The sequence below is a fragment of the Lepidochelys kempii genome, chromosome 1, assembly GCF_965140265.1.
Source record: "Lepidochelys kempii isolate rLepKem1 chromosome 1, rLepKem1.hap2, whole genome shotgun sequence".
Lineage (NCBI taxonomy): Eukaryota > Metazoa > Chordata > Testudines > Cheloniidae > Lepidochelys > Lepidochelys kempii.
In genome coordinates, this window is record NC_133256.1 from 51105919 (window position 1) to 51132759 (window position 26841).

Here is a 26841-nt window from a genome sequence, read left to right on the forward strand (position 1 = left end):
TTGCCCTTCTCTGTACCTTTTCCAATTCTAATATCTTTTTTTGAGATGGGGCAATCAGAAGAAACTGGTCTACAAAGAGTAGATCTGGAAATGGACTATACAAAGTGCTGTCAAATGCAAAAATAAATTAGAAATTTTTCTTTTAATCTTTTAGTAATAGTTAACGTGACTGCTAATTGTTACAATAATACATAATTATCAGAATTTGATTTGTTAATGGTGGGTCTTTCTGAAATGTCACTCAAAATACTCATTCTGTCTAAATTACGTTTGTGAATGTTTAAATTGAAGGTCTGATTCAGCAAATCCTCCATTTACGCAGCTCCTAATAACTTTCAGCATTTGGATATTGTGAAGCAGGAATATATCACACTTGTCTAATGATTTCAATCTATTAAAAACAATCTGACATTAATTTACTAAAGTGAAGTGATGACTCAGGCAGTAGTGTGCTGTTTGTGATTTACTGAGCTTGTAAAGCATGTTAGGAGCCGTACAATTTAAAGATGTGACATAAAATGACTTAAGTTAGAAAACTATGCTTCAAGAACTAGGCTGATCTCACTCAGAACATAGAGAATAAAATGTATGGGATGAAAATAAAATATAAAAAAAGGAAAGCAGAATCAAGTCATGTTGGGACTAGCAACTTCTTTGTGAGGCTTATCATCCTTATATTGATAACTTGTTATTCTGTTGTCTGTCCTAGTACATAGACATAACAGCTGGTGATTAGATTTCACTCTGATTGCCCTTGACAGTCTAACAAGGAAGCTAAATTTTTCACATGCCTTCCTTAAACTGTGAGATATTGGCATCTGAAAATTAGAATGTTGCATGCAGTGGCTGAACAGGCTACTTCCTTGCATAATAACTTATACAAGTCCATTTTACAAGCACATCATATAACTCAAATATCTATTATCTACCATATTGCAAGCTGACTGAACTCAGAAATACATGATCTGTGCTATTTTAGTATCTGTTATCTTAATTTTCTCAAGTATGATATCTATTTGGGGCAGAGTGTCTTTCTTGAGTGTTTCATAAATCCTTCTCAGAGTTTAACATATTAAATAAGTATATTTGATATATCTAGCTTACCTAAAGGCACAAATTTTTGACAGTGAGGGTGATGAATCATTGGAACAAGCTACAAAAGTACATGGTGTATTCTCCATCTCTTGAAGTCTTCAGACCAGACTGGATGCCTTGCTGGAAGATTTGGTCAAACAAGTTAGTGGGCTTTTATTCCCAGTAACTGAGTGGTTAGAACACTTGCCTGGGATGTTGGAGACAGAGATTCAAATCCCTATTTTGCCTGATTTGGAACAGAAACTTCAAGTCTATATTCAAGTCCCATCTATATGCCCTAGCCACTGGGCTATGGGATATTCTGTTGTGGTTTTATCTCAGTAGCTTCTGTTGAAGCTCTTCCATTTTGAATAATTAAATAGTCATTGGAACCCAGGTCTCCAGTGTTTGTGCCAACCATGGGGCTAGAGTCATTCTCTCTCAGTATTTAAGTTGTTTTTTTTTTAATATACAAAGCTGCTATGGTAGAGATTGAGAGGGCCCCACCCCAGAATATGATTTAGCTCAGTAGCCAGGGCTCTTGTCTGAGAGGGAAGATGTGGGTTCAAGTGCGTGCCCCAAAACAGGCAGAGTGGGGATTAGAACCCTAGTGTTCTACATTCTGGCTGACTTCTCTAACCATGAGATGATATACAGAATGGGGGGGAATGTGACATGCCAAGCATTCAAATGTATACACCACTTGCCCAATGTATGCAGGAGTCTTCGCTACCCCTCCAAGTCAGGGACCAGATTGGGAAAAACTGGCACTCCTGCTCCACCAACAATTTACTCATGCTGTTAAAATGAAAACAGATTCACAACGGGTCATGTTGATCTATGTCCAATTCCCACTTCTTTTCTACAATGTTTGCATGCTGTGACACTGGCTGATCATCATCCACACACAAGCCATTATTTGATGCAATTTCGTAGATCAAATGTTCTGCCAGATAGCCTATCAAGGCTCACAAACATCTGTTCAGGCTTTATAGTTATTGAGTGAATGGAGTGACCTGGATACAAAGTATTGTTTATGGTACAGAAGCTGTCACATTCATCCGTGAGAGAAGATGATCAGGTTACTATTGCAGTTTTCAGTCTTCTCAGGCCAGGCACTACACTGCCTCCATAGTCCTTGAAAGGGGATGAGCTCTTGTAGTGATCTATTCAATTTATGTTAAACTTTCTACAGAGGCTTCCTATTCCTCTATCACTTTAGTTTGTTTGTCCACATTAGCAGGCTAGGTATTTGCCTGGTCATAGCAGTAGTAAATGCAGGCAGTGATCTAAGAAGAAATTCTTTGAGCAGACACCGGATGACCTTTTATTCTGTTGGCCAGTACGACGACCAGCTGCATAGATTTGCAGAATGGCTTGGGCCATTCAATGTAGAAGGCAAGCACTCTTCTGACATCTAGGAAATGCAGCTGATGCTCCTCCGACTTATGGGGCTTTGGAAAAAAAGATGGGCAGATAAATCTCCTGGCCCTATGAAACTGGGCAGGAAGGCTGGGTGTGGACACAGTTGGACCTTGTCCTTGTAAAAGACTGTATAGGGCGGTTCTGTGATAAGTGCCCTAATTTTAGAGACACTGCAGGCCAAAGTTATTACAACCAAGAATGTGACCTTCCAAGAAAGGAGGAGAGACTAGGAAGCCAGCGGCTCAAAGGATGTGTATGTGCCATGAGCCAGGATAACATGAGTTTTAGGTCCCACAGAGGGACTGGGTCCATGACATGTGGATAGAGGTGCTCAAGGCCATTGAGGAACCTGGCAGTCATGCTGTGGGCGAAAGCCGACTTGCCCTCTAGTGGCGGATGGAAAGCCGAAATAGCAGCCAGATGGACCTTAATGGATGACAAGGCCTTGGAGCCTGAGGTGCAGAAATATTAGGATTAATGCAGCAAAGTCTGCTCGGGCCAAATGCCTTTATTGGAGAACCCGTACATAAAACGTCTCCACTTGGCTGTGTAGGTTGCTCTAATGGAGGGCTTTCGGTTGTCCAGCAAGACTTGATGGACTCTGGTTGAGCACTCCTACTCCTCTGCATTTAGCCATGCAGCAGCCAAGCGGTTAGGTGCAATGCTGCAAGGTTCGGGTGCAGGAGGGCATCGTGGCTTTGTGAGAGAAAATCTGGCCAGAGTGGTAGCTGAAATGGAGCCACCATCAAGAGGTCCAGCAGCGTGCCGAACCAGTGCTGGTGTGTCCAAGCTGGCACTATGAGGATCACTTTTATTTTGTCCTGCTTAATCTTCATGGGGACTCTGTGGATCAATGGAACTGGGGGAAAGGTGTACATTACAGTCTCTAATCACGGGAGCAGAAAAGTATCCAATAGAGAGCCTCTGTCGGACCCTCGAAAGGAGCAGAAGACGTGGCATTTCCTGCTGTGTCTGGACGCAAACAGTTTCACTCAGGCAGTACACCACCTATGGAAGATGATGCTGACCATCTCCAGATGGAGAGACCACTCACGGTGAGATGAGAAAGTCTTGCTGAAGCAATCCGCCAAAGAGTTTCTGGTACTGGGGAGGTGCGTGGCGACGAGATGGAAGTCGTATTGCACACAGAAGTCCCATAGCCTGAGAGCTTCCTGGCAAAGGGCAGATGACCTGGCTCCGCCTTGCTTGTTGATATAGAACACAGTCACTGTATTGTCTATCAGGACCTGAACCATTCAGTTTTATCAGGTGAGGTAGGAAGGTATGGCAGGCCAAGTGGACCACTTTGAGCTTCCTGATATTGATTTGTAGTGAACAATCGAGGCAGGACCAAATTGGGTCAAGCACCCAATGGTCCGAGGTCAGCCACAACCAGGGTGAACGAAGGGGGGTAGATGGTCGAGGAAAAAGCAGGGGGGTGGATCCTGGGAAGTGGCTGGGGCGCCATTCTTGGGTGCATCCTCAAAATGCCTGCTTCTGGCTGCCCTGATCTCTAAAGGGGCCAAGCTGGGCAAAGTAGCGGGAAGACAAAGGTTGCTGTCGCTTAAACCCCTTGTCTTTCTCCTTTTGTGTAGGAGTTGGACCGGCACACACCCCACAATCTTGATGGAGGTGGGAGAGGTGGCGGCTGGAATGGCTTTCTAGCCTGTTGAGGGGTGTGCAGGCCCAAGGACTGGAGGGTGGCATAGGAGTCTTTAAGGCCGTGGAGCCATATATCGGTCATCTTCGAGAAGAGCCCTGCTCCCTCAAATGGGAGATCATGGAGGGTAGTTTGTATCTCCTGGGACAGCTTGGAGGACTGTAGCCAGGAGCTGTGCCTCATGACCACTGCGGAGGCAACCACCCTGGCAACCGAGTCTGTATTGTCCCAGGCCATCTTGAGGGCGCCTCTTGCCACTGCTTTGCCCTCAGCCACTAAAGTGGAAAACTCCTGGGCTTGGTCCTGTGGAAGGCCCTCCTTGAATGTGCTGATGGAGTCCCACAAGTTGAAATTGTATCTGCCTAGGAGGGCCTGATGGTTAGGCACCTGAAATTGTGGGAGTCAGAGATGGATCCCTGGCTGGGCTAAGGGGTTTGACCACAGCGGTACCCCTGTGTAGCTCCAGGGGAGGCACATGTGATAACACAGGTCCTTTGCCCAAAACCCCCTTGTCTTGCAGTGCCGATGGGCCCTTGGGCTTCAGCTTCTTGGGGAACGGTGCCGGGCCGGTTTTGGTGCCAGTGGTGCGCTGCACACCGACGCCGAAGTACTAGGCATGCAGTTTGACTGGGAGGGCTCTGAGGCAAGACCAAGCACAGGCTCCATGAGGAGGGCCCTCAGCTACCCTGCTCCTTCTGGGTTCTAGGGCGAAAGTTCTTGCAGATTGTTCTTGCACTTGTCTTTTCAATGTGATTCCCCCAGACACCTCAAACAGCTGTTGTGGGGATCACTAATGGCCATTTGCTGAGTACATGATGAACATGGCTTAAAGGCTGGGGGCATGCCGCACTCCGCAGCGAAGTCCCAGCTGGGACTCTTAACTACTAAAACTAAGTACCTAATAACTAACTACAAAGGAGACAGAACAATGGGCTGAAAGTCCCGCTAACGTTATTGCAATGCAAGACAAGGCACACCGACTAACCGTCACAGACGGTAAGAAGGAACTGAGAGGGCGCAGGGCTGGTGATGCCTGATATACCAATGCATGAGCACAGCACTCAAGGGGACGGAAGAATCCCATGCACCGCTACAAACTGGGGACCGAATGGCTAAGGCAGCAGTTCTGTGGAAAAGGACCTAGGGGTTACAGTGGACGAGAAGCTGGATATGAGTTAACAGTGTGCCCTTGTTGCCAAGAAGGCAAATGGCATTTTGGGATGTATTAAGTAGGGGCATTGCCAGCAGATCGAGGGATGTGATCGTTCCCCTCTATTTGACACTGGTGAGGCCTCATCTGGAGTACTATGTCCAGTTTTGGGCCCCACACGTCAAGAAGGATGTGGAAAAATTGGAAAGAGTCCAGCGGAGGGCAACAAAAATGATTAGGGGACTGGAACACATGACTTATGAGGAGAGGTTGAGGGAACTGGGATTGTTTAGTCTGCGGAAGAGAAGAATGAGGGTGGATTTGATAGCTGCTCTCAACTACCTGAAAGGGGGTTCCGAAGAGGATGGATCTAGACTGTTCTCAGTGGTAGCAGATGACAGAACGAGGAGTAATGGTCTCAAGTTGCAGTGGGGGAGGTTTAGGCTGGATATTAGGAAAAACTTTTTCACTAGGAGGGTGGTGAAGCACTGGAATGCGTTACCTAGGGAGGTGGTGGAATCTTCTTCTTTAGAAGTTTTTAAGGTCAGGCTTGACAAAGCCCTGGCTGGGATGATTTAGTTGAGGATTGGTCCTGCTTTTGAGCAGGGGGTTGGACTAGATGACCTCCTGAGGTCCCTTCCAACCCTGATATTCTATGACGTCGCAGCCAACCCTACAGATACTGCTATGGCAGAAGTCGCCATCGACACTGCACATGGGCGTGCACATACCTAGAATGGAATCGACTTGAGCAAGCACTTGAAGAACCAGATTTCAGTGGTTCTTCATTTGTGTAGTTTACTCATCTGATTGAGTGTTTTCTAAGGGGCGTGCTCCTGCGCCTGTAGTGAATGGGAGCAGGACTGGGCCCTAGACCCTTATCAAGGTTTAATTTGTAAATCTCAGCCACACAGAAAAATGCAAGCCGAAAAACTGCTCTCAGTTTGGAAGTAACTTTATTAACAGTAAGCACAAGACATGTATTACACTAGGATCATTCTAGCCAAAAGAAATGAAAGTTTGATTTAAGAAGTGTGTTATTCAAACATCAGACTAAGTACATTGTTTTCAGGCAGCCCCAGTGCTGCTATGGGTTTATTTTTGGATTGTAGATGTACCCTAAATCCCTTTTTTCTGGACGATGAATAAGTTTTGCTCAGGCTGTGACAGTGGGAGGAAGAAATGTCAGAAATCAACCAGAGAGAGAACTCATGTAGTTTACTCTTGTATATTTAGGCTGGGCAGAAATTTGTTGTTTGAAATAATTTTGACAGATAATGTTTAATTTTAAGCATTTTTTTTTCAATTTTTATTTATTTAAACTTTCACAATTGCACAAAATTATGGGTTTTAAGCATTTTTTTATTTCTATCCATTTAAATTTTCACAGTTGAAGGAAATTATGGGGTGAGGTGTCAGACAATAATTATTTAATGACAGCAGACATTGAGATCCAAAAAATTAAAGCTTTCTAACCATTAGAACACACATTTTCAGCATCACATATGAAAATATACAAAGTAAATATTCTCTCATAGGTTCTCAAGCTGCATTTTTCTTACTTCACCTATTTGTAAATTATTACAGATGGATACTTTCCCCACTGGTTTGTGTGTACAGTGAAATTGATGTTTACTGACATTCAACAATAAAAATCTAATCCTTCCAAGCCTTTGTACATTTATATATTCCATTTGTACTGGGTTTTTCCCTCAAGTAGAGTGTGATAACTAATACATACCAATAAACAGCAGAGAACCTCTCAAATCCATAGTTTGGCCCCTCACATGCATACATTTTTGGAGGATTAGAGCCTTCATTACTATACACACTTTATAATCCACACACAAAGGGGTTAATCTTCCCATTTATCAGTAAAATTTAAATAGCAGAGGCAGTGCTGTAATGAGATCTTGAATTACTAATGAGTTATCTTTACAAAATATGCTGTGGTAAATTTATTTGTATTTTAGAAAGAATTATAAATAATTAAAACAGAACTAAAAGTGCCAAAATAAATGAAGAATATGTAGCGATGAGTTATCCCTGCTCTTTGTTAAATTTGCTCCCGTGCTCGTTAATCTGCAGTGTCTCACAGGCATGAGTGTGAATTAATGAGATTCTACCATACATTGTAATATCAGAAACATTTTGATACAGATGACATGATAATGTATTTGAAAGTGCAAGAGGTTAGGATTAACCAAACTTCCAAGGATTTCAATTTATGATGAATTATGTATTTGAAATTAACTGGTTGGTCTAGTTTTCCTGTGCTATTATTATGCACGACCATTTTAGGATTAACTCAGAATACAAAATAGCAGTATACATGTGTAACAAAAAGACTGCACATCAGAAAACAGTTCACAATTTGCCAGTGTGAATATTTCCAGCTATGATGGAAGTGCAACTGACTCTAAAGGACTCAGTGTGTAATTTAAAACAGAATTAAACCAGCCAAACCCAAAATGGTTATTAACCAAGACGGCAACCCCATGCTCTGGCTGTCCCTAAGTCTCTCTGACTGCCAGAAGCTGGGACTGGATGGCAGGGCATGGATCACTCAATAATTGCCCTCTTCTGTTCATTCCCCCTGAAGCACCTAGCATTGACCAGTCGGAAGAAAGGATACTGGGTTAGATGGACCATTAGTCTGATCCAGTATGGCTATTCTTATGTTCTAACCCAGGGAATCAATTTAAGGAGGAAGTATTTGATCTACTTTGCACAAGCAGTTGATTGTAAAATAAAAGCTGTATGTTGTCTTGTCTTGTGCAGGTGCTCTGGGGCAAAGTGGGTGTTTGACAGGAGTATTAGCTGACCCCCTTCTAAACCAAGGTTTAACTACCACTCAGCCTCTCTTCACCTGGCAGAGGTGCTCAAAGGAAAGGGCTCCGAGAGTGGTTGTTCTGGGAGGAGGATGCCATTAAGAAGGTAGCGCTCGCTCTACACCAGGAGTCATGGCATTATGCTGAAGCCCCCAAGCTGCGGAGATTTTTTGTTCATGTGAACTTATTTTGATTTCTTGTTATAAAGGTTATTCCTTACGAAACAGGCCTTGCTGACTGTGACTCTCCTTTTTTTCCCTGTCAAGTCATTCCAGCAGCTTACTGGGTGAAAGAGGGTACAGGGATTCTCTCCTCTATCCAGGAGCCAGGCAGAACACTGCCTGACAACTCCCTAACAGCGTGGGGGCAGCTAGCCCCAGTCCATAGTTCCTGATATGTAGTGCCCAGCCAGACTGGGACTATGGCTAGGCGCTTTTGCGCCATGCACAGACTCAGATGGAAAGATAGGGAGGCACGCATACCTGCACATTTCTGCTGCACACATAAGTACACTGTCCAGCATGCTCCCTACCATCACACCTTTCCTGGGGGCATTCTGCTCATGAGCTCCTCTCCCTGGTCCCTCAGTGAAGCAGAATTTAGTCCTAAAAACTTTAGAAAGCTGCAGCCCTGCATGGACCCTTCTCAGCTCTTTCACTAAAGCTCCCCATTGTACCTGCTGACTATTCTGACTAGCTGCCTGTCCCAACTCAAAAGCAGGAGACACCCAGGATAAAACCAGCTTTCTTGGCAATGGCATAATCTGTATTATGAGCAACATGTCTCGGCTTTGAAAATGACACTTTAATGAGTGTTCTATTCTGAGTTTACTCCATTGTTCCCCAACCTTTATTTACCGCATCTGCTTCTAGTTTTCCTGGAATCAATAATGAAAGAGAGAGATTAATAGGAAGATGGATGAAATGCTTGTCTATGGTTTTGACTTCCATCACAAAATGCCCTGCACTGCTAGGGATGATATCACACATTACATTTCAAATGGTCTATAGATCTCCCCCCAGATTTATCAGATAGAATTTAAGTATTCTTAAAGTTGCACATGAAAGAAAAAGTCCCTAATGAGCCAAGAACACTGGCTTTCCCTTTGAGATCCATTCCAAGAACAAGTAAATTCAGCCACGCTTCTTTATTAATGTTTCTATTCAACCGAAAGAAACAGATGCAGTTTCTGCCATAGTAGTCACTATAAATCTAAGGGACTGTACAGCTCTCTAAGCAGAAAGTGGTGAGTGATGCTTCCTGATTCTCATAGCTTTGCAAGCAGATAATAAATGCTGTCAGCCATGAAAGAGCAGGGTCAAATCAGACAAAGCTAGACACAGATGCCTCTCCCTCAATCCTGAAGCTGAGGGGGCCCACTGATGTTCATGCTTCAGTGCCACAAGGTGTGGAGTACAAGTTGCCTCTCCTTAGCAGAGCTCTCCTGTGATAATGTTGCAACCACCGTCTTGGTCACTACCAGGGAAGAACCTGCAGAGCTAATGTGTGGGCCACTTCACTACAGTTTGACTTAGACTATAATCCTGACCGAACACCCATTGGACAGACTTACTGATTTCTGTGGGTGTTGGATTGGGCTCTAGATTCCCTAGCTGGCAGCTGTGTCACAATCATATCCTCTGTGGAGCAGAGGCAACAGGACCTTGGGCCCTAAGGGGAATGAGGATGTCTTCCCCTTTATTGCAGTCATAACTATTGCACTGCAAGGCCTTCTGTGCTCCTGTTTAACAGGAAACCTCTTAACTCTCTCCACAAACACATGCACTCACCGGGTCTGGACACTCTATATACCTGCCCATCTGGTGTGGGGTAAATGGGGGACTAAGGATGGGAAAAAGAAGGAGGGGCCAACTGATGGCTTCATGGGGGATGCCAAGTTTGCTTGAACGGGCTCTGAAAAAAGGTGATATATTAATACTGCTATTTCTGAAATACTGGCAGAAATTAAACTACCATCAACCCACAACAATTTTCTCGCACAGATTTCCTAATAGGCAAATAAGCAGTCTGAGCACCAGGATGAATGTTCTTTGTGCCACCAGCAACTCAAACCTCATAACGCTCTTGATACATTGGCCTTCTCTGTAAGAACCTTAAACATGGTTTGAATTGTTGATACCCAGAAGCTTTAAAAAAAAAAAAACATTAAAAACCTTGTCTTTGCTAAGTAGTTTTCCTCTAAGTGGCTTTTAAATCTCTCTGGCAGCCTCTCTAAAAAGCTGGAGTATTTACGAGTTCATTTAAAGGTTTTTAATTGAATACTAGCTGACAGCTTCATGAAGACCTTTGAGCTGAAAATATCACTGTTTACAATGGGGAAACATTGCAGTGAAATACAGAATTACCTTGCCATCAGTTATGGGAAATTTATGTCCAGTTTCAGACAACGTGGACCTGTCATTCAGAAGAGGCTGAGCACCCACCTAAAATCAATCAGGGCTGCAGACACTGAGGCCCTTTGAAATTCAGGCCCAAGGGTCCAGATCCTCAAAGATGTTTAGTCCCTTAGGTGCTTACTGCCACTGATGAGAATTAAGTATCTTTAAGGATCTGGTATAAGGTGGCTGAAGCTGGGCACTGCAAATCAGTGGCTGCTTTTGTAAAATTTGGACTGAGTGTAATTTAGGGTTTTGCCACGTCTGCTGTGAGCGCTTTAAAACCTGATGACATACCTTAACAAGGCAAGTGGGGTTTACACACTAGGAACTTGGTACTGCAGCCCTTACTCAGGGGTGTAGTCTTACTTAAGTTAATGGGGCTATTTTTATAAGGATTACTCCCAGGATGGTGGAATGCAGGAGGGAAAAAGCCAATCTGAGGTGACTGGTGTTTTAATCACACACAAATCACATGGGTTATTACTGTGCAAATGCCATTGCTTTCCAGCGGTAAAACCCCCTACGAACCGCAAATATTTTAGAAAAGAGACTGGTGCAGCTGGTTCTGCTGCACTATCAGCAGGAGACAACTGGATTCTAAAGCTGACAAAGACCAGGTGCACCTTGGAAGGGACATGTTCACTCTCCAAGTAGAAGAGGAAGGTGCTGAGAATGTCTATATTCAAGTCCATTCTATACAGGCATTAACAGGGGATTGAGGAGGAGGAGGAGGAGGTTGCAACTTCTGCCCTCTGGGCTGGAGGGAGTCAACTGTCTTTTACTGAAAAGGGCAGCGCAAACCTAGGATACAGAATGGGGGAAAGTAACTAGCTGCTGGAATGGAGCAAGTGGGTTTTCTCCATTCTCAATTGATAAAAATGGAGGGGGAGCTGCAGTCAGAAAAGCACAGAAAAATTGGTGGAGAAACTGAGCAATGAGTATTTTGAAAACCACAGTTCAAAGACCCCAGTAGGGTGACATTGCTGATGCAGAGGATGCTGTGTAGAGAAGATTAGAGAGCTGATGAAAAAGTCTTTTCCGACTAATTTTCGTCAACTCTGCTAAGCAGTAAATGGCATGCCTAGAGTTGCTCTGTACCGGTATTACTTGATTTCATTGCTGTGGGAGATTATAAAGGAAGCTTCTCCTGTCAGATAATGATGCTGCTGATATCAAGTGGTGACAGAATGGGGCTTTTCACCAATATACATTTCCCTTGCTTGCTATCTTGCACAGAATTTAATGATAATTTATTATTCTGTGCAATAACGCTGTTGGAAATGCTTAAAGCTGTATGCAAAGGAAGTAACCCTGTTGGTTTATTAAAAATTCTTGTGCTACATTCATAATTATCACCTTATAATAGATATTACACAACTTCTAGAAGTTGTGAGAAATCTTTTCAACAGATGTTGTTTGACTTTCATACAACATATACCTAAAGGTTTCAGAAATCCTCTTCTTACAATTGGACAGTGCAATGTTTAGTTCTAGATATTGTGCAAGGAGAAAAGAAAAATCATTCTGTTCAATAAAAGTTTCAGGGTGACTCTTCTGTTTAGTAAAAGGCGGAATCTATGAAGTTACTGGAGTTTCTGTCCCTTACAACAACCTGGTTCCTGGCAGCTAGCTAAGCTGGCCTGCCTAGGCATAATCAAATGTTCACCCACCCCTTTCACATGTTGTTGGTGATCATGAAAAAGGATTGGTGCCCTTCAGAAAAGGTTACGTGCCCTGGGCGAGTGGAGTTTTGCCAGTCTGGTTCCATTCACCAGAGTGTAGGCAACAGCTTGTCCAACTTGCAGAGGGAACGTGGACTGGAAGCTTATAAAACACTTTTGCCCACTGCTTTGCTCTGGACTTTCTGTTCCCCCTGCAGCCCTGGCCATTCCCTGCAACATGGCCAAAACCACTGTGCAAATGCCAAGGCCTATGGCTAAGATGGTAAACAGCCTATTCCAGCAACTGTAGGGATGAGTACTGTATCCTTTGCCCCCTGAGACTGGCTGAGAGCATCACCTGCTGAGTCCCTGAATAATCAGGGGCCCAGAGTCAGTCCCCAAAGCAAGGCACCATCAATACAGTAAATGTATCCGACTCAATCCCACTCCCACCTCCCACTCTTGTATGTTTGCTGCTCCCAACTCTGCCATGTACCCAGTACACAGGCTCTCCCACAGGGAATAAGCTAGTTATGTAATTTCACAATTTACACTTTACTTCCCTTTTGTGACTCAGATTCGAAGTCCCTTTCAGACGTACCATGGATAGCACCACAATAGTCTAACTACAGATAGTTCTAATTTAAAAACAAAATACATCAATACTGCTCAGTAGAATTACATGCCAGATAAGTATTTAATTTATTTATTTATCTATCTATCTTGCAAAAAGCAGTAGAAGTTAACTCAATTTTTATATATATATATATATATATATATGCATAGATTTTGGTTTTGTTTAAATGAAATTGTTCTTGTTTTTCAGTGCAACAGTACCATACACTACTGTGTCAACAGTATCTGACTACTGCGGTTAGGCCAGGATGCTCTGACAAGGAAGAGCTGAACACCTCCTGTGAGCCAGCAGCTCCCACTGAAATCAACGGTACATGTGGAAAACTAAGCTTCTCATAGGACCTGGCCCATAATGCTTTGCCATAGTGTGACAGACTGTACTTTATGAAACTATGATAAATCTTGTACAAAGTATGCCTTGTGAGATATTGTTTGAAAACTCTTAACTCGCTGATCATTATTGTCCTGGCATAATATGTCTGGCAACATTGTATGTAAAGTTAGTAACATCATAGAATCTTATAAGGCATATTCCAATTCTGGGGAAGCAGCCCAAACCAGTTCCTCAGAGACAAAAGGAAAATGGATGCCTCTGCCAGGTGTCAACAAAATCAATTGGACAATCACCTGAGTAAGCGGCCATTCTTTGGCAGGAAGAAAGGTGTGAGCGATAAATTTGTATCTTGGCAGACAGACTTGCTGTCACCTGAATCCCAGTTGGAGATGATTCTCTAAGAGGAGGAAAAGATATAAAAATGAGGAACAGAGGACCCAAATCACCTCTCTCCTCCCTTTCCAGCTGCTCACAGCATTAACAACCCCTAAAGAAACACCGAACTGGGGGAAGGGGCCTGCCTGAAGGAGTTCAGCCAGTAAAAGCATGTGGTGAGAAAAACCTTTGCTTTGAATTCACTTCGTTTGATAAGTTATTACTTTGCATTTTACCTTTTATTTCTTTGTAACCAATTCTGACTTTTATACCTCATTACTTGTAATCACTTAAAATCTATCTTTCTGTAGTTAATAAACTTGTTTTACCTAAACCAGTGTGTTTGGACTGAAGTGTTTGGGAACCTCCATTTGAGATAACAAGGCTTGTGCATATCATTTTCTATTAATGAAGTGACGGACTTTCTATGAACTTGTATTGTCCAGGAAGGTGCTGGGCAGTACAAGACGCACATTTCTGGGGACAAGTTTGAGACTGAGAATTTGCTGGTGTCACTCTGTAATATAATTCAGGAGAGACTGGCTAGAACACTCAGATCTTTCAGCTGGGAGTGATTTTGCATGCTAGAGGCTGTGTTTGAACAGGCCAGGAGTGGTTATTCTCAAAACAAAGCAGTGTAAAAGGCAACCCCAGGTTGCGAAAAGAAGGGACACAGCTGTTCAACAGTCCATATTGTTCCCTGCAGAATGTCACAAATAGGGAGACAGACTGGAACTGCTGTTTATTCCTTTAACTCACCAGCTGAAATTCACCCTATGAACAAATCCTGTGGGCCACTTTGGTCCTACTTAAGTCCTCAGAATTTAAAATGGATTTATGTGGTGCACAGCTGTGGTGTTGGTTCTCTACAGCCAGGGGTTCTTAATCCATATGGCATGCTGAGAATTCTCACCTCTCAAAGACTTGGGTGGGAAGTGAAGATGCTCACAGGAAATGTTTAGCTCTTTGCAGGGATCTGGTTTATTTCATATAAGAGAACAGATGTGCTAACCCTGAATTTATCACCTTGTCATACTAGCATCATGTTAACGAGAAACAACAAAACATATCATGAAAAAAATAGGGATAGTAGACTATGTATATATATTTACATCTACATATAGAAACTTCTTTTAATTGGAGATTCTATAAGCCACTGCCTGCAATAGCATCCATCCTATAGGTAATATTAGAGATGATTCTTAAGAGACTGAGGAGATGGGGTTATGAGGTGAGCCCATCTGTGTGAGCACCTTATCCAGCCATTGCAATGGTCCATGCAGATGAATCTCAATCCAGCAGGGAGTGCTTGTCACGTCCTGGCGATGATACTCTGCTCCCCAGCCCTACAGAAATACCAAAGGATCAAAAGGTGAGGTTTTTTCATTGTAATTCCACCACTAAAGGCCCAGCTTCATTGCAGCCAGTGGGAAAGTGGCCAGCGATGTCAACTAAGTTGCCAGCATTTAATACATTTTCCTAGGGCCAACTTCTCCAGTAAGTGGGGAGTCTCAAGGGCCAGAGCTGTCTATCCATTTCAGTGAATTTAAGATTGTTGGTGACATGATTATCTAAAAGTCTGTGGTTCACACAGATGTTTGAATACTAAAGACTCCTACAAGGCCCCATGAGCCTCTTCTAATTTACACTTAGTTTATTTATAGGTTTGTCCATCCTCCATCAACCCCTTCCTCTTCTGGGGATTCTGACCTGCAACTGTCCCTTGTGGGGAGGCTTCATAGCTTTCTCATTCTGGGTTCTTGAGTACATGGGTTTCTCTCCCCCTGCCTTTCTTCTAATGGAGGGGGAGGGGGTTCTTCCTCTCTTGGATTCTCCTCTAGGGTGGGGAACATTTTGGGCTTCACCCATTTGTGTATGTTCCCATTCCCTATATCATCATTCCCTCATCTCCTGCTCTGCCATTCTCACTTTGGGTCTCCAATCTTCCCATGTCCCTCACTTCCTATTTCCCTCTGTCTCCTCCAACAACTACACCCTCACCTTAAGATAAGGTAAATGGGGCATACACACACTTGCTCTCTGTTCCTCTCTGTGCCTGGCTCTCACAGACCCCACCACAGGGAGATGGGATATACAAGAAGCCTTCGGCTTCTCAACAGTTCTCTACAGCGGATCCTTGTAGCAGGAGGCCACTCTGCCAGCTGCCCAGGACTCTTACTGGGGTTTGAGAGACCCCAGGGGAGTATGATGGGGTTAATAATGCATTGGAGTCCTGGAGCACCAAGACAACCAACAAGTCTGTTTCAATGGGTGCAGAACTGAATTCTTATTGTGCAACTAACTGCATAAAATAACATTCAGTATGAAACCTAGTGGAGCGACTATGCCCAATTTCAGCCCAAACACAGAAGGCCCAATTCTACCACACCTAGTGGGACTATGTAGTACCTTACTCAATGAAATCAGCACGGTAAAGTGGCTTAAGAGATTACAAGACTAGCTCAAAGTTACACTTCTGGGCAATGTCAGAGCCAGGAACAGAACTCCGAAGTCAATAGGACTAAGCACAAAGTAAGATACTAGTCAGCATGAGTGAAGTTGGCAGGAGCAGGCACTTTTAGTGGGTCACTAAGCAAAGATGCTGAGGTTTAATCTATGTTGCTCCTGATCTGGAGGGCTAATAGATTTGCCATCACCAAAGAGACATTTACTTTAATATGGTGTAATTTTTACAGGGAGAAGAGTAAGCTTTGGGACCTGTCGAACAGGCTCCTTTTAATCAATTAATGTCATTCTGGGCTGCAGTGAAGTCAGTTTACATTAAAGTTCTGGAAAAGTTTTCATAAAAACTCTTTTCTTTACATTGGCCCCAGTTTATGTACCAGACCTCCTGGATCTGTAATACTGGTGTGTTCTGTACTCTTTTTTTCATCAGAAAGTGCATAGAGAGTAGGACAAATGTCAGAAGTGCCTAAGCCCCTCACTTTATTGGCGGTACTGCCAATCTGAGGGGAAAAAAAATCAAAGTTTGTGCACACCTGACTAGTTTGGTGCATGGAACAATGACTTACATTGCAGCAAGCCAAATGTCCAATCCATCTTGTTTAGGTGGCTGGACAGCTCCCTCTTGTGGCCGCTTGAACACGTTCTCAGGCTCTTTAATGCTCAAATAAATTGGTTAGTCTCCAATGTGCCACAAGTACTCCTTTTCTTTTTACGAATACAGACTAACACAGCTGCTACTCTGAAACCTGTCTTTAATGGGTTTGTTACTCTTCATGCTGCACACTCAAACCCACCGGGACTAAAATGGCAAGGAACTGTGACTTCTGCTTGTGTCTCTATCAAAGAAAGTTACTCCAACTCCACTGCTGCTTATGAACAGCCTGCCCTGGGCTGCAGCTGGAATTCTTGGCTCCCAGTACTAAAATGAAGCTGGAAGCTTAAGCAGATGGAGGAGCTCTCTGAAGTGATTAGAAAGGGAGTGCAATCAAAACCAAGGGCAAAATCCTAACCTTGTTGTCTTGTGCCATATGATTGCGATGGGGATGGCAGTGACTAAGTGGAGGGTCCAAGAGCCTGCTTGCCAGCATAGAGCAAATGGCTCAGAGGTTTGGAGGCAATGAACTCAGCAGAAGTCCACACTGGCGGTTCCAAGTAGGAGAAGCACAGGCCCCTCCTGGCAGGTTCTGTCAACAGCAGCCTACATGCAGGGAGCCTGGGGGTTGGCCATGCCCTAGATGAACAAGCTATGCAGTCCCTTCAAGCTGTGGAGCACCACGGTAAGTGTTTTCCAGGTCCTCTCTTTAGCACTGCGACCTCAGGCAGTGTAGTCCAAGAGGAAGTGAACCAAACTGGGAGTCAGAAGACTGGGTTCTGTTCCTGATACTGACAAGCTGTGTGATTGTGGATGTCTCATTTAACCTCTCCGTGCCTCAGTTTCCCCATCTGCAACAGGGAAAATGATGCCTATCTTTGTAAAGAACATCACAATCTATAGATGAAAAGCGTTCTATATGTTCTTAGTATTATTACAGTTAACAGCACTCAAGGATGCACAACGTTGTAATTCTAACCAGCTGCTGCATGGGTGCACTGGGGAAGAAGGGACAGAAAGCAGCTGCTTGCACCCTCTGTCCCCAGTGGAGGAGAGGACAAGGTTTTGCGACAAAAATGACCATACGAGGACTCCCAAAGCAGTTTTCCAAGGAACAAATAAAAAGGAGCAATGAAGTTTGAAAAGATTAGAAATGGACCTCTCACACATTGAGGATAGGGAGCCAAAAGGGTGATAATGTTTACAATTGTTTCAACAAAGCAAGATGATAACATGGGAGCAGTCTGGTTCAGCATGAAAACACAACAGCAGTCGCTGCCACTCGGGTTTGATTCCAGATAACACATCAAAGAGAGCGCCAGTGAGTTACTGAGATAATGAAGGTGTTGCATGCACTTCCTGAACAAACATGCCCATTCATGTCTTCCAACAAAGAGCACTGTTTTCGCTACTAATGCTTGAGTTGTACAAGACTTCAATTCCTTGCGAAACTGGAACACAGCATAACAGTGCAGATCATGGCTTGGGAGACTTTGGCTTGCACGCTTAGGAAAAAAGTGCCAGGGGATTTTTAATGTCCACAAAATGCAGATAGGACTTTGGTCCTTAAGGTTTTATAGGAAAGGTCTGCACTTAGGAAGCTGTTCAGACACTTTTTGGGGTGGTTTGAGCCTGCTGATATTCATTCTAGGCAGATCAGTCCTGATTCTTGGCCCAAAAGCCCTGTCCCCTCTGGCATAAATACACTCAGCTTACTGCAGTCATTTGGACAGCACCACTTCTTGTATAAAGCTGCAAAGACCTGTCAGTTATTACAAACAAGATCAACTAGACTGAGGGAGTCTTCCAGAGCTGAAGAAGTGAAGAGAAAAAACTTTCAGTCCTCTGTGGTTAGCTTTCTCCCAGAACTGCAATCATAAGCTCTAGAAGCACTGGGAGAGGTTTGTTCAACCACCTGAAAGTTACCAGGCTCCTCTTACGCTATGTCTACACTAGCAATTAAAAGACAAAAAACTTTTGTCGTTCAGCGATGTTAAACTTTAACAGAGATGTTAAAGTATTTTGTTGGCAAAAGAGCCGACAAACAGCAGCTACACTGCCCAAGTTTTAGAGACATGGCTGCGTCAACATAGCCGTGTCGCTAAATCCTGCATAATGTAGACATGGCCTTCGTCAGGACAAACTAATGGGAGATGGATGGGCCTGTGAGGTTATAAACTGTAATTGTAAATGAGAGGACAAGCTGCCGGCAGAGCTCAAAAAGTTCTGTATTCTATCCCTTGCTCCTAAGCTTTTTCATTTTTCACTTAGGTCGATATTTCCAAACCTGGGTGCCTAAAGTCAGGCTTCCAACTCTGTACCTAAACAGCAATGGGCTGGCTTTCAGAGGTGCTGAGCAACCCCAACTTCAAATGATATTGAATGGGAATGACGGGCACTCTGAAAATCATCCACCTTTATCTAGGTGCCTAAATACGGATTATGGAGTCTGACTTTGGGGACCTAGATGTGAAAATCTGGCCCTAGTCTCCTCTTGCTGGGAAAGGGCATTGAGAAGATAGTAGAAAAAAGTCAACTCTAGCAGAATCTGATACATTCCAAGTTTCTGGAGAGCAGTTAGTCTGGCTTTAGACCAGGCCATGGCCCAAAAAAGCAATAGTTTCAGTGGTCAACAGTCTCCTCAAGTCAGTGGGCAATGGGCAGTTGTCTTCAATACTATTGATCATAAGGAGATACTAACTCACTAGCTGAACATGGCTGGGATGGATGAACAGTTTTGAAGAGATTCTCTTCATTCCTTGCAGCGAGAGATCAGAAATGTGTGGACCACCATCAATTCCTATCAAGTTCAATGAAAACTGAAGGTGTTCAGCACCTCACAGCTAGGCCCCATCACTTTCATTCTACAGCAACTACAGACTGTGAATTGTTTAGGAGCATTAATAAATTTTTTTATGTTAGTGGCGAGACAAAAAACTCTATTGTAAAATAACAACACAGTTAACTGATCCCAGGGATTTCCCTTTTCTTTCCAGAAAGGCAACAGAAGAAAAGGAATCCTTACTTTAACAAAGCTCATTCGGATAGTGCACATCTTGGTCAGCTCATACACCACCTCAAAGCCATGATTGACTGACTGGGCGAGCAACTGGGCAAAGAGCTGGTTGTTGAAAATCTTGAGGCTGCAGCCGCTGGGAATCTTGCAGACAGTGGCTGGGTGGAAGCCATGCTGATAGTTACAGTTGCGGCTCTGTACAAAAATGCTGCTGTCACTCACGCATTCTGCATACACCTCACCACCAACATAATACAGATGGACACCTTGAAAGAACAAAACCCACGAGTTATTTCTCTGTAATCCTTGACATATAATATATCAGGGCTTTACACTTTGGCTACTTTACTTCTGTACAGTGTAGCCAGGGGGCATGGTCTCCCTCAGAGACTGATTGGAAGGAACCCCCGTCCACACCTTGGTGGGCAGAGCCAGGACACCCACGCCCACCCTGCCAAAAGCAGAGGGGTGGGACAGGAAGTATAAAGGGCAGGCCAGGAAGTATGAAGCTCAGTTTGGCTAGAGCCACCAAAGGAGACAGATGCCTCCCACCTGCTGTTCGAATGGGAGCCTGAAGAGGACCTCAACCGCGCTAACTCGGCAGGATTGCCAGAGCTGCCAGCCAACCAGGATGCCGAGGAGCTGCTGCTGGTGACATATTCTGGTGTATGGAGGACAACCCCAAGACACAGGTACACAGCAAAGGGAGCATAGGAAGTAGCCCAGAGACAGCTGACTACAGTCCAGTTGTGTTGTTACCTGAACCCAGGTCAGCATATTTCGGCTGGATCACCACTGACCCATTAGCGGAACCATCTGCCAATGTTAAGGCCCTGGGCTGGAACCCAGTGGAGTAGGGTGGGCCTGGGTCCCCCCTACTGCTAACCCCACCCTAGGGTGGCAGCCTCCCCACTTTGGGCCAAGAGGCCTGCATTTGTCTGCCATTTGCCAGAGCTAGGATGTCAGACTCTTTGGTGCTCCACCCTGCTTGAAGGCCTGAGCCCCTAGACTGGTGCTCTGCCCTGTTTGCAGGCCTGAGCCCTAGACTGCTAGCTACTCTGCCCTGTCTGAGGGCCAAGCTTGTTAGATCACTCATTTCTCTGCCCTGCCTGAGGCCAGAGCCCTGGACTTCTTGCTGCCTAGCCCTACTTAGAGGTCCAGGGCCTCAGACTGCTAATCCCCCAGTAACCCTTGTCTTGCCAGGGGCCTGGGAGTAAAGGGGCATGGCCTCCCTTGGAGACTGATGGGGAGGGACAGACATGCAGTCCTACATACAGGAACCAGCCCATTATTATTCCATCCATGTAATTCCTGTATCTCACCCTAATGATAGTTACTGTAAAGTCACAGATTTCCTATACAAAATAATAAAATATTGCTACTGATACATATAAACACCTACATACATACACATTAAATGTAACATATCATGCACAGAACAAACCTTTCAGTGAATTATGTCACAATTCTATTCCATACCAAAAAACTATACCAAAAGCCCATTATTAAGGTTGCAAAATCAAGCATACTACAAAGTTAGGAAATGACAGAATTAAGGTTGCCTGCGCAGTCTTAATTTCTTCCCCTGCACACTGGATATACCTCATTCAGTACACAGAGTGGAGGGTACTCTCTTACCGAGCAGCCATTCAACCGTTTGTTTTATCCTCACTGTTCAATGGGTGGTCCCTGTCTTATTTACACTACTCAAACCCTGCTACAAAGACAACAGTATTAATTTCCTCATGTGTTTTTCCTGCAGCATCTGAGTGTTTAAAAATATTAAATTAATTAATTTTCCAAACACTCTGAGAGAGGAGGGGGTAGAATTTCCACCTTACAGACGGGGAACCGAGGGACAGACAGATTAACACCAAATGTATTCACTAATTTTGAGTGCCCAATTTGAGACATTAGCACCTGATTTTTCAGAGTACTTAGTATTAGGGCTGTCGATCAATTGCCGTTAACTCACGCGATTAATTAAAAAAATTAATTGTGGTTAATCTCCCTTTTATACGCACTATTAAACAATAGAATACCAACTGATTAAGTACATTTGGATGTTTTTCTACATTTTCAAATATATTGATTTTCAATTACAGCACAGAATACAAAGTGTACAGTGCTCACTTTATTTTTGATAATTTTTACAGTGCAAATATTTGTAATCGAGAGTATTTCAATTTACCTCATACAAGTACTGTAGTAAAATCTCTTTATCGTGAAAGTGCAACTTACAAATGAAGATTTTTTTGTTACGTAACTGCACTCAAAAACAAAACAATGCAAAACTTTAGAGCCTACAAGTCCACTCAGTCCTACTTCTTGTTCAGCCAATCGCTCAAACAAGTTTGTTTACATTTACAAGAGATAATGCTGCCCGCTTATTAGTTACAATGTCACCTGAAAGTGAGAATAGGTGTTCTCATGGGACTTTTGTAGCCGGCACTGCAAGGCATTTACGTGCCAGATATGCTAAACATTCATATGCTCCTTCATGCTTCGGCCACCATTCCAGAGGACATGCTTCCATGCTGATGATGCTTGTTTTAAAAAAAAAAAAGTGTTAATTAAATTTGTGACTGAACTCCTTGGGGAAGAATTGCATGTCTCCTGCTCTGTTTTACCCACATTCTGCCATATATTTCATGTTATAGCAGTCTCGGATGATGAACCAGCACATGTTGCTCGTTTTAAGAACACTTTCACTGCAGATTTGACAAAATGCAAAGAAGGTACCAATGTGAGATTTCTAAAGATAGCTACAACACTCGACCCCAAGGTTTAAGAATCTGAAGTGCCTTCCAAAATCTGAGAGGGACGAGGTGTGGAGCATCTTTTCAGAAGAATTAAAAGAGCAACTCTCCAATGCAGAAACTTCAGAACCCGAACCACCAAAAAAGAAAATCAACCTTTTACTGGTGGCATCTGATTCAGATAATGAAAATGAATGTGCATCGGTCCACACCGCTTTGGATTGTTATCAAGCAGAACCCCTCACCGGCATGGACACGTGTCCCCTGGAATGGTGGTTGAAGCATGAAGGGACATATGGATTTTTAATGCATCTGGCACATAAATATCTTGTGACGCTGGCTACCACAGTGCCATGCGAACGCCTGTCCTTACTTTCAGGTGACACTGTAAACAAGAAGAGGGCAGCATTATCTCCTGCAAATGTAAACAAACTTGTTTGAGCGATTGGCTAAACAAGAAGTAGGACTGAGTGGACTTGTAGGCTCTAAAGTTTTACATTGTTTTATTTTTGAGTGCAGTTATATTTGTACATAATTCTAAATTTGTAAGTTGCATTTTCATGATAAAGAGATTTTACTACAGTACTCATATTAGGTGAATTGAAAAATACTATTTTTTTTACAGTACAAATATTTGTAATAAAAATAATATAAAGTGAGCACTGTACACTTTGTATTATGTGTTGTAATTGAAATCAATATGTCTGAAAATGTAGAAAGTATCCAAAAATATTTAAATAAATATTCTATTTTTTTAATCACACAATCAATCATGATTAAAAAAAATTAATTGCTTGACAGCCCTACTAAGTATTATATAGTACTTTCTTCTCCTGTAGTCCCCTGCCTCATTCACCACACACTTTCCAACTTTGGCAATAAATGAAGCAGGAGTCATACAAACGATTGCCTTCACTACACAGCCCTGATTCACTTCCAGAGCAGGTCCATCCTGGGCATTGAATGAGATGGGTTCTGTGGAAAACACACTATATGATCATGTAATTAAAGACCGTATCATAATGCACATGCACAAGGAAGCCAAATTAATGTTGCACAGGCACTAGCTAGAGTTAATCTCTAGCTCACAGTGTTGCTGCTCTCACTCAAGCTAAGCTAGCTCAAGTGTAGTAACAGTGGAGCTATCTGTTGCAATGAAGACAAGCCTCTCTGCCTCTTTTTTTTGGTCCATCTGTAAAGTGGGAACAACAGAGGTGTTGTGTGGATAAACACATGTACTGACAGTGAGCTGCTCAGACACTACAGTGATGGGGCAATAGAAGTATGTGATATAGGCAGACACAGCGAGAACACTGCCACTGACTAGCCTCAGGGCAGGAAGAGAAAACCAGAAATAAAAATATTCACTGTGGCTTAAATTTTCAGCAGATACTAGTAATTTTGGGTACCCAACTTGAGACAACTTAAAGGACCTGATTTCAGAAAATGTAGAACACCCACCCTCTGAAAATCAAATCCCTTTAAAAGGTATCTCAAACTGAACATCCAAAATGAAAGACAACCAAACTCGTAAGTCACTTCTGAAAATTTAGGTGACACTATTTTATTTTTGTGGATTTTTTAAAAAAATATGCATATGATGAAACTAAAATGCCAAAAGTATTTCCATTTCTCCAGTGTGCATTCACCGGAGACAAGCACCTTCAATGACAACCAGTCAGCTGCACTCACTTCCAGAATCCCCAAATCAGGAGTTCCCATGCTTTTATGGGATTTCGTTCATCTCTTCAGATCCCCGAGATCCAGCACCCTAGAATCCTCCAGATCTTTTCGGTACTACAAAGTAAATAGATCAGAAGCCTCACGTCTGTCTTTGAAGTTTGACTGATGAAATTGGACCAATTTCTAGCAGATAATTGCACTATGCTCTGGATTATTACTTGCTTTGATGTGGTATTTCCAGGAAACAGTTTCAGGCTGGTACACTGGATGACAATTCTATTACATACACTTATCCTAATGATCTAATCTTGTTTACTCACTGTTTTTTCTGTTAACAGAAGAGATAGTTGTATCCATTTCAACAGCTTTCATCTGTCTATCTGACATGCTTTAGGAACTATGAATCGTTAGTCCTGTCCTACAGTCCTGTGCTTAGGGCATTTCCACTCCTTCTGAGCATTTTCCTTTCAAGTTGGATGAATAGGGAAATGCAGAGAAATAAAGAGAGTCTCAGCTGGACCAGCATCTTCCGTGGACAATTAGGAATCTACTCAAAGGAAGAAAGCTAATGTAAGGTTCTAGGATTTTTAATCAACACAGATAGATCTTCAAATCTGAACAGATGAGAACCACTAGTGTTTACCACATTTTCTTCTTGCTCTGGAGATCATTCCTGTTCTTCCCCTTTGGGCAGAAACTCATAGGAATTAGCAGCCTCAAATGAGAATTTTAACCGTGAGAGGCCTAGCAATTGCTGCTTATGGATCTACAACACACTACTATACTAGAGTATGTTTATATACAGTCTGTCTTTATTTTTTAATAAACTGGAACTGGATGACTCTCTCATTTCCACTGTTCAAAAAGAAATAACAACTATTTGGGGTTTCATGAAGCAACACAACATCTTAACTGTTCCAAAGGACAATACTTAGAAAGGTGGGAGGCCGAGGAATGGCATCCCTGCATTTGGCCTTCAGATATGCTGTTTTTTGTACCAAGCATATCAGATTTGTTACTTGGTTTAGGCCTTCACCATTTCAATCAGTTTAAGACTGAACTAGAGACAATTAAAATATTGTTTTGAGACTGGGAACTGGTTAGGGCCACTGAGAGTTGTATTCTGTTGGACCCTCATTTAAAAAAAATAAATAAATGTAGTTTAGCTGATCATTGTTAATGAAAGCTTCTGACCAACACTTACTACTGCAACTAGATAAATTACAACCTCAAAAATCTTGAGTGTATCTTCAGCAGGGAATAGTCCAGTTCAATTTGGCTGTTTTATGTCCTCCAGCAGAAGCCATTCCAATGGAAGGGGGAAATCCATAACTGAGCACTTCAGAGTTTGTTTATTTCTTCAAATGCACACTGCAATAGAGGCAGTTGGGATTATACCAACAGGAGCATGTACATTTATTGATTATTCTGGATCCCCATCAGGAAAGGAGACACTATTTAAAAGGCTAGAATTCTCCTGGAAACACTTATAGTAGAGGTTGGGTTGCTTATTTTTCTGTGGCAGAGCCAAGTTTCCTGTTTCTTCCCTGTTTCTGCCATTGGCCTGCCAATGCATTAGTGACCTATATCAAAACTTTTATAAGACTAAATGTCAACATCATTGCTCATACTTTGTTTTAGATCTTCTAAGGGCCAATCAGACTCTAAATACAGACGCTCCCCGGGTTACGCAAGACCCAACTTACGCAAATCCGCACTTATGGAAAAAGTTCCGTAAGCTAGAAATAGGAGGGGGTTTTTTTTGCGCGTGAGGTGTACATTTCCAACTTATGCAAAATTCAAGTTACTCATGGTGTTCCGGAATGGAACAACTGTGTAAGTCGGGGGGCATCTGTACTTAATCCTCAGACAACTAATGTCAGTTAGATAAGGGTTATTATTTCAGCTTTATGGAGGGGAAACCCAGACACAGAGTTTCAGCAACTCATCCAAGTGACTTGGTGGCAAAGACAGAAACAGAATTGTGCTGACTCACGGTTCTGTGAACAAGGAAGAGGACCAGTCACAGAACAGAAGATCATTAGGCTCAAATCCACAAAGGCATTTAGGCTTCTAACTTTTGTTGATTTCAGTAGATGCTAGGAGCCTGTTTTAACTGAGCCTTAGGCCATGTCTCCACTAGCAAGCTTACACCAGCACAGCTGTATCGATTCAGCTGCGACGCTGTAAGATCACTTGTGTAGCTGCTCTATGCCTGTGGGAGAGAGCTCTCCCATCAACATAATAAAACCACCTCCACGAGTGGCAGTAGCTGGGTCAAAAGTGGTAGTGTAGATGTAGCCTTGGTGCCTACGGGACCAGATCAGAGCTGACATTAGGCATTAAAATGTCCCAATTACTCAGATCTCCTCAGAGAGAGAAGTAACAAAAAAGAAAGCAGTGGTCTATGAAGAGGGAGAAGGAAATCCAAAACTCCATGCTTTGTTTTATTTTGAGAAGGTTAAAACTGCTGATCCATTTGCTGGTCACAGAAGTGGCAGGAAGATATTATGAGCTGGGGGAAACCTTATTGTGGGTTGAGTTAAACCCCCATTGAGATTGATAGGTGTGAACTCACCCTTCAATTAACATGCCTATGAGCATAAACCCTCACCTAAAATACAAGGAGTGTGTGAACCCACCCAAAAGCTTTTGGCGGAGTATTGTTTTGGGTAGGTGTGTATGGGGAGGGAAGGGAATAGCAGAAGCGATATACGACTGAAAAAGACAAGAACAGAGAGCAAGAGAGAGAGAGGCAAAAAAGCACGGTGGCCAAGCAG

At 43.1% G+C, this 26841-nt stretch overlaps 1 protein-coding gene across 1 annotated transcript in view; it reads right to left on the bottom strand.

The window, feature by feature from the left end:
• Positions 1-12974: 12974 nt before the first annotated feature.
• Positions 12975-26841, bottom strand: part of SMAD9 (SMAD family member 9) — a 68829-nt gene continuing 54962 nt past the window's right edge. Inside the window, exons 6-7 of the mRNA XM_073342126.1 lie at positions 19629-19885; positions 12975-14891 (exon numbers count right to left, since the gene is read on the bottom strand). Coding sequence (XP_073198227.1) covers positions 14748-14891; positions 19629-19885 — 401 coding nt within the window. The 3' untranslated portion in view covers positions 12975-14747. The remainder of the gene's footprint in view (positions 14892-19628; positions 19886-26841) is intronic.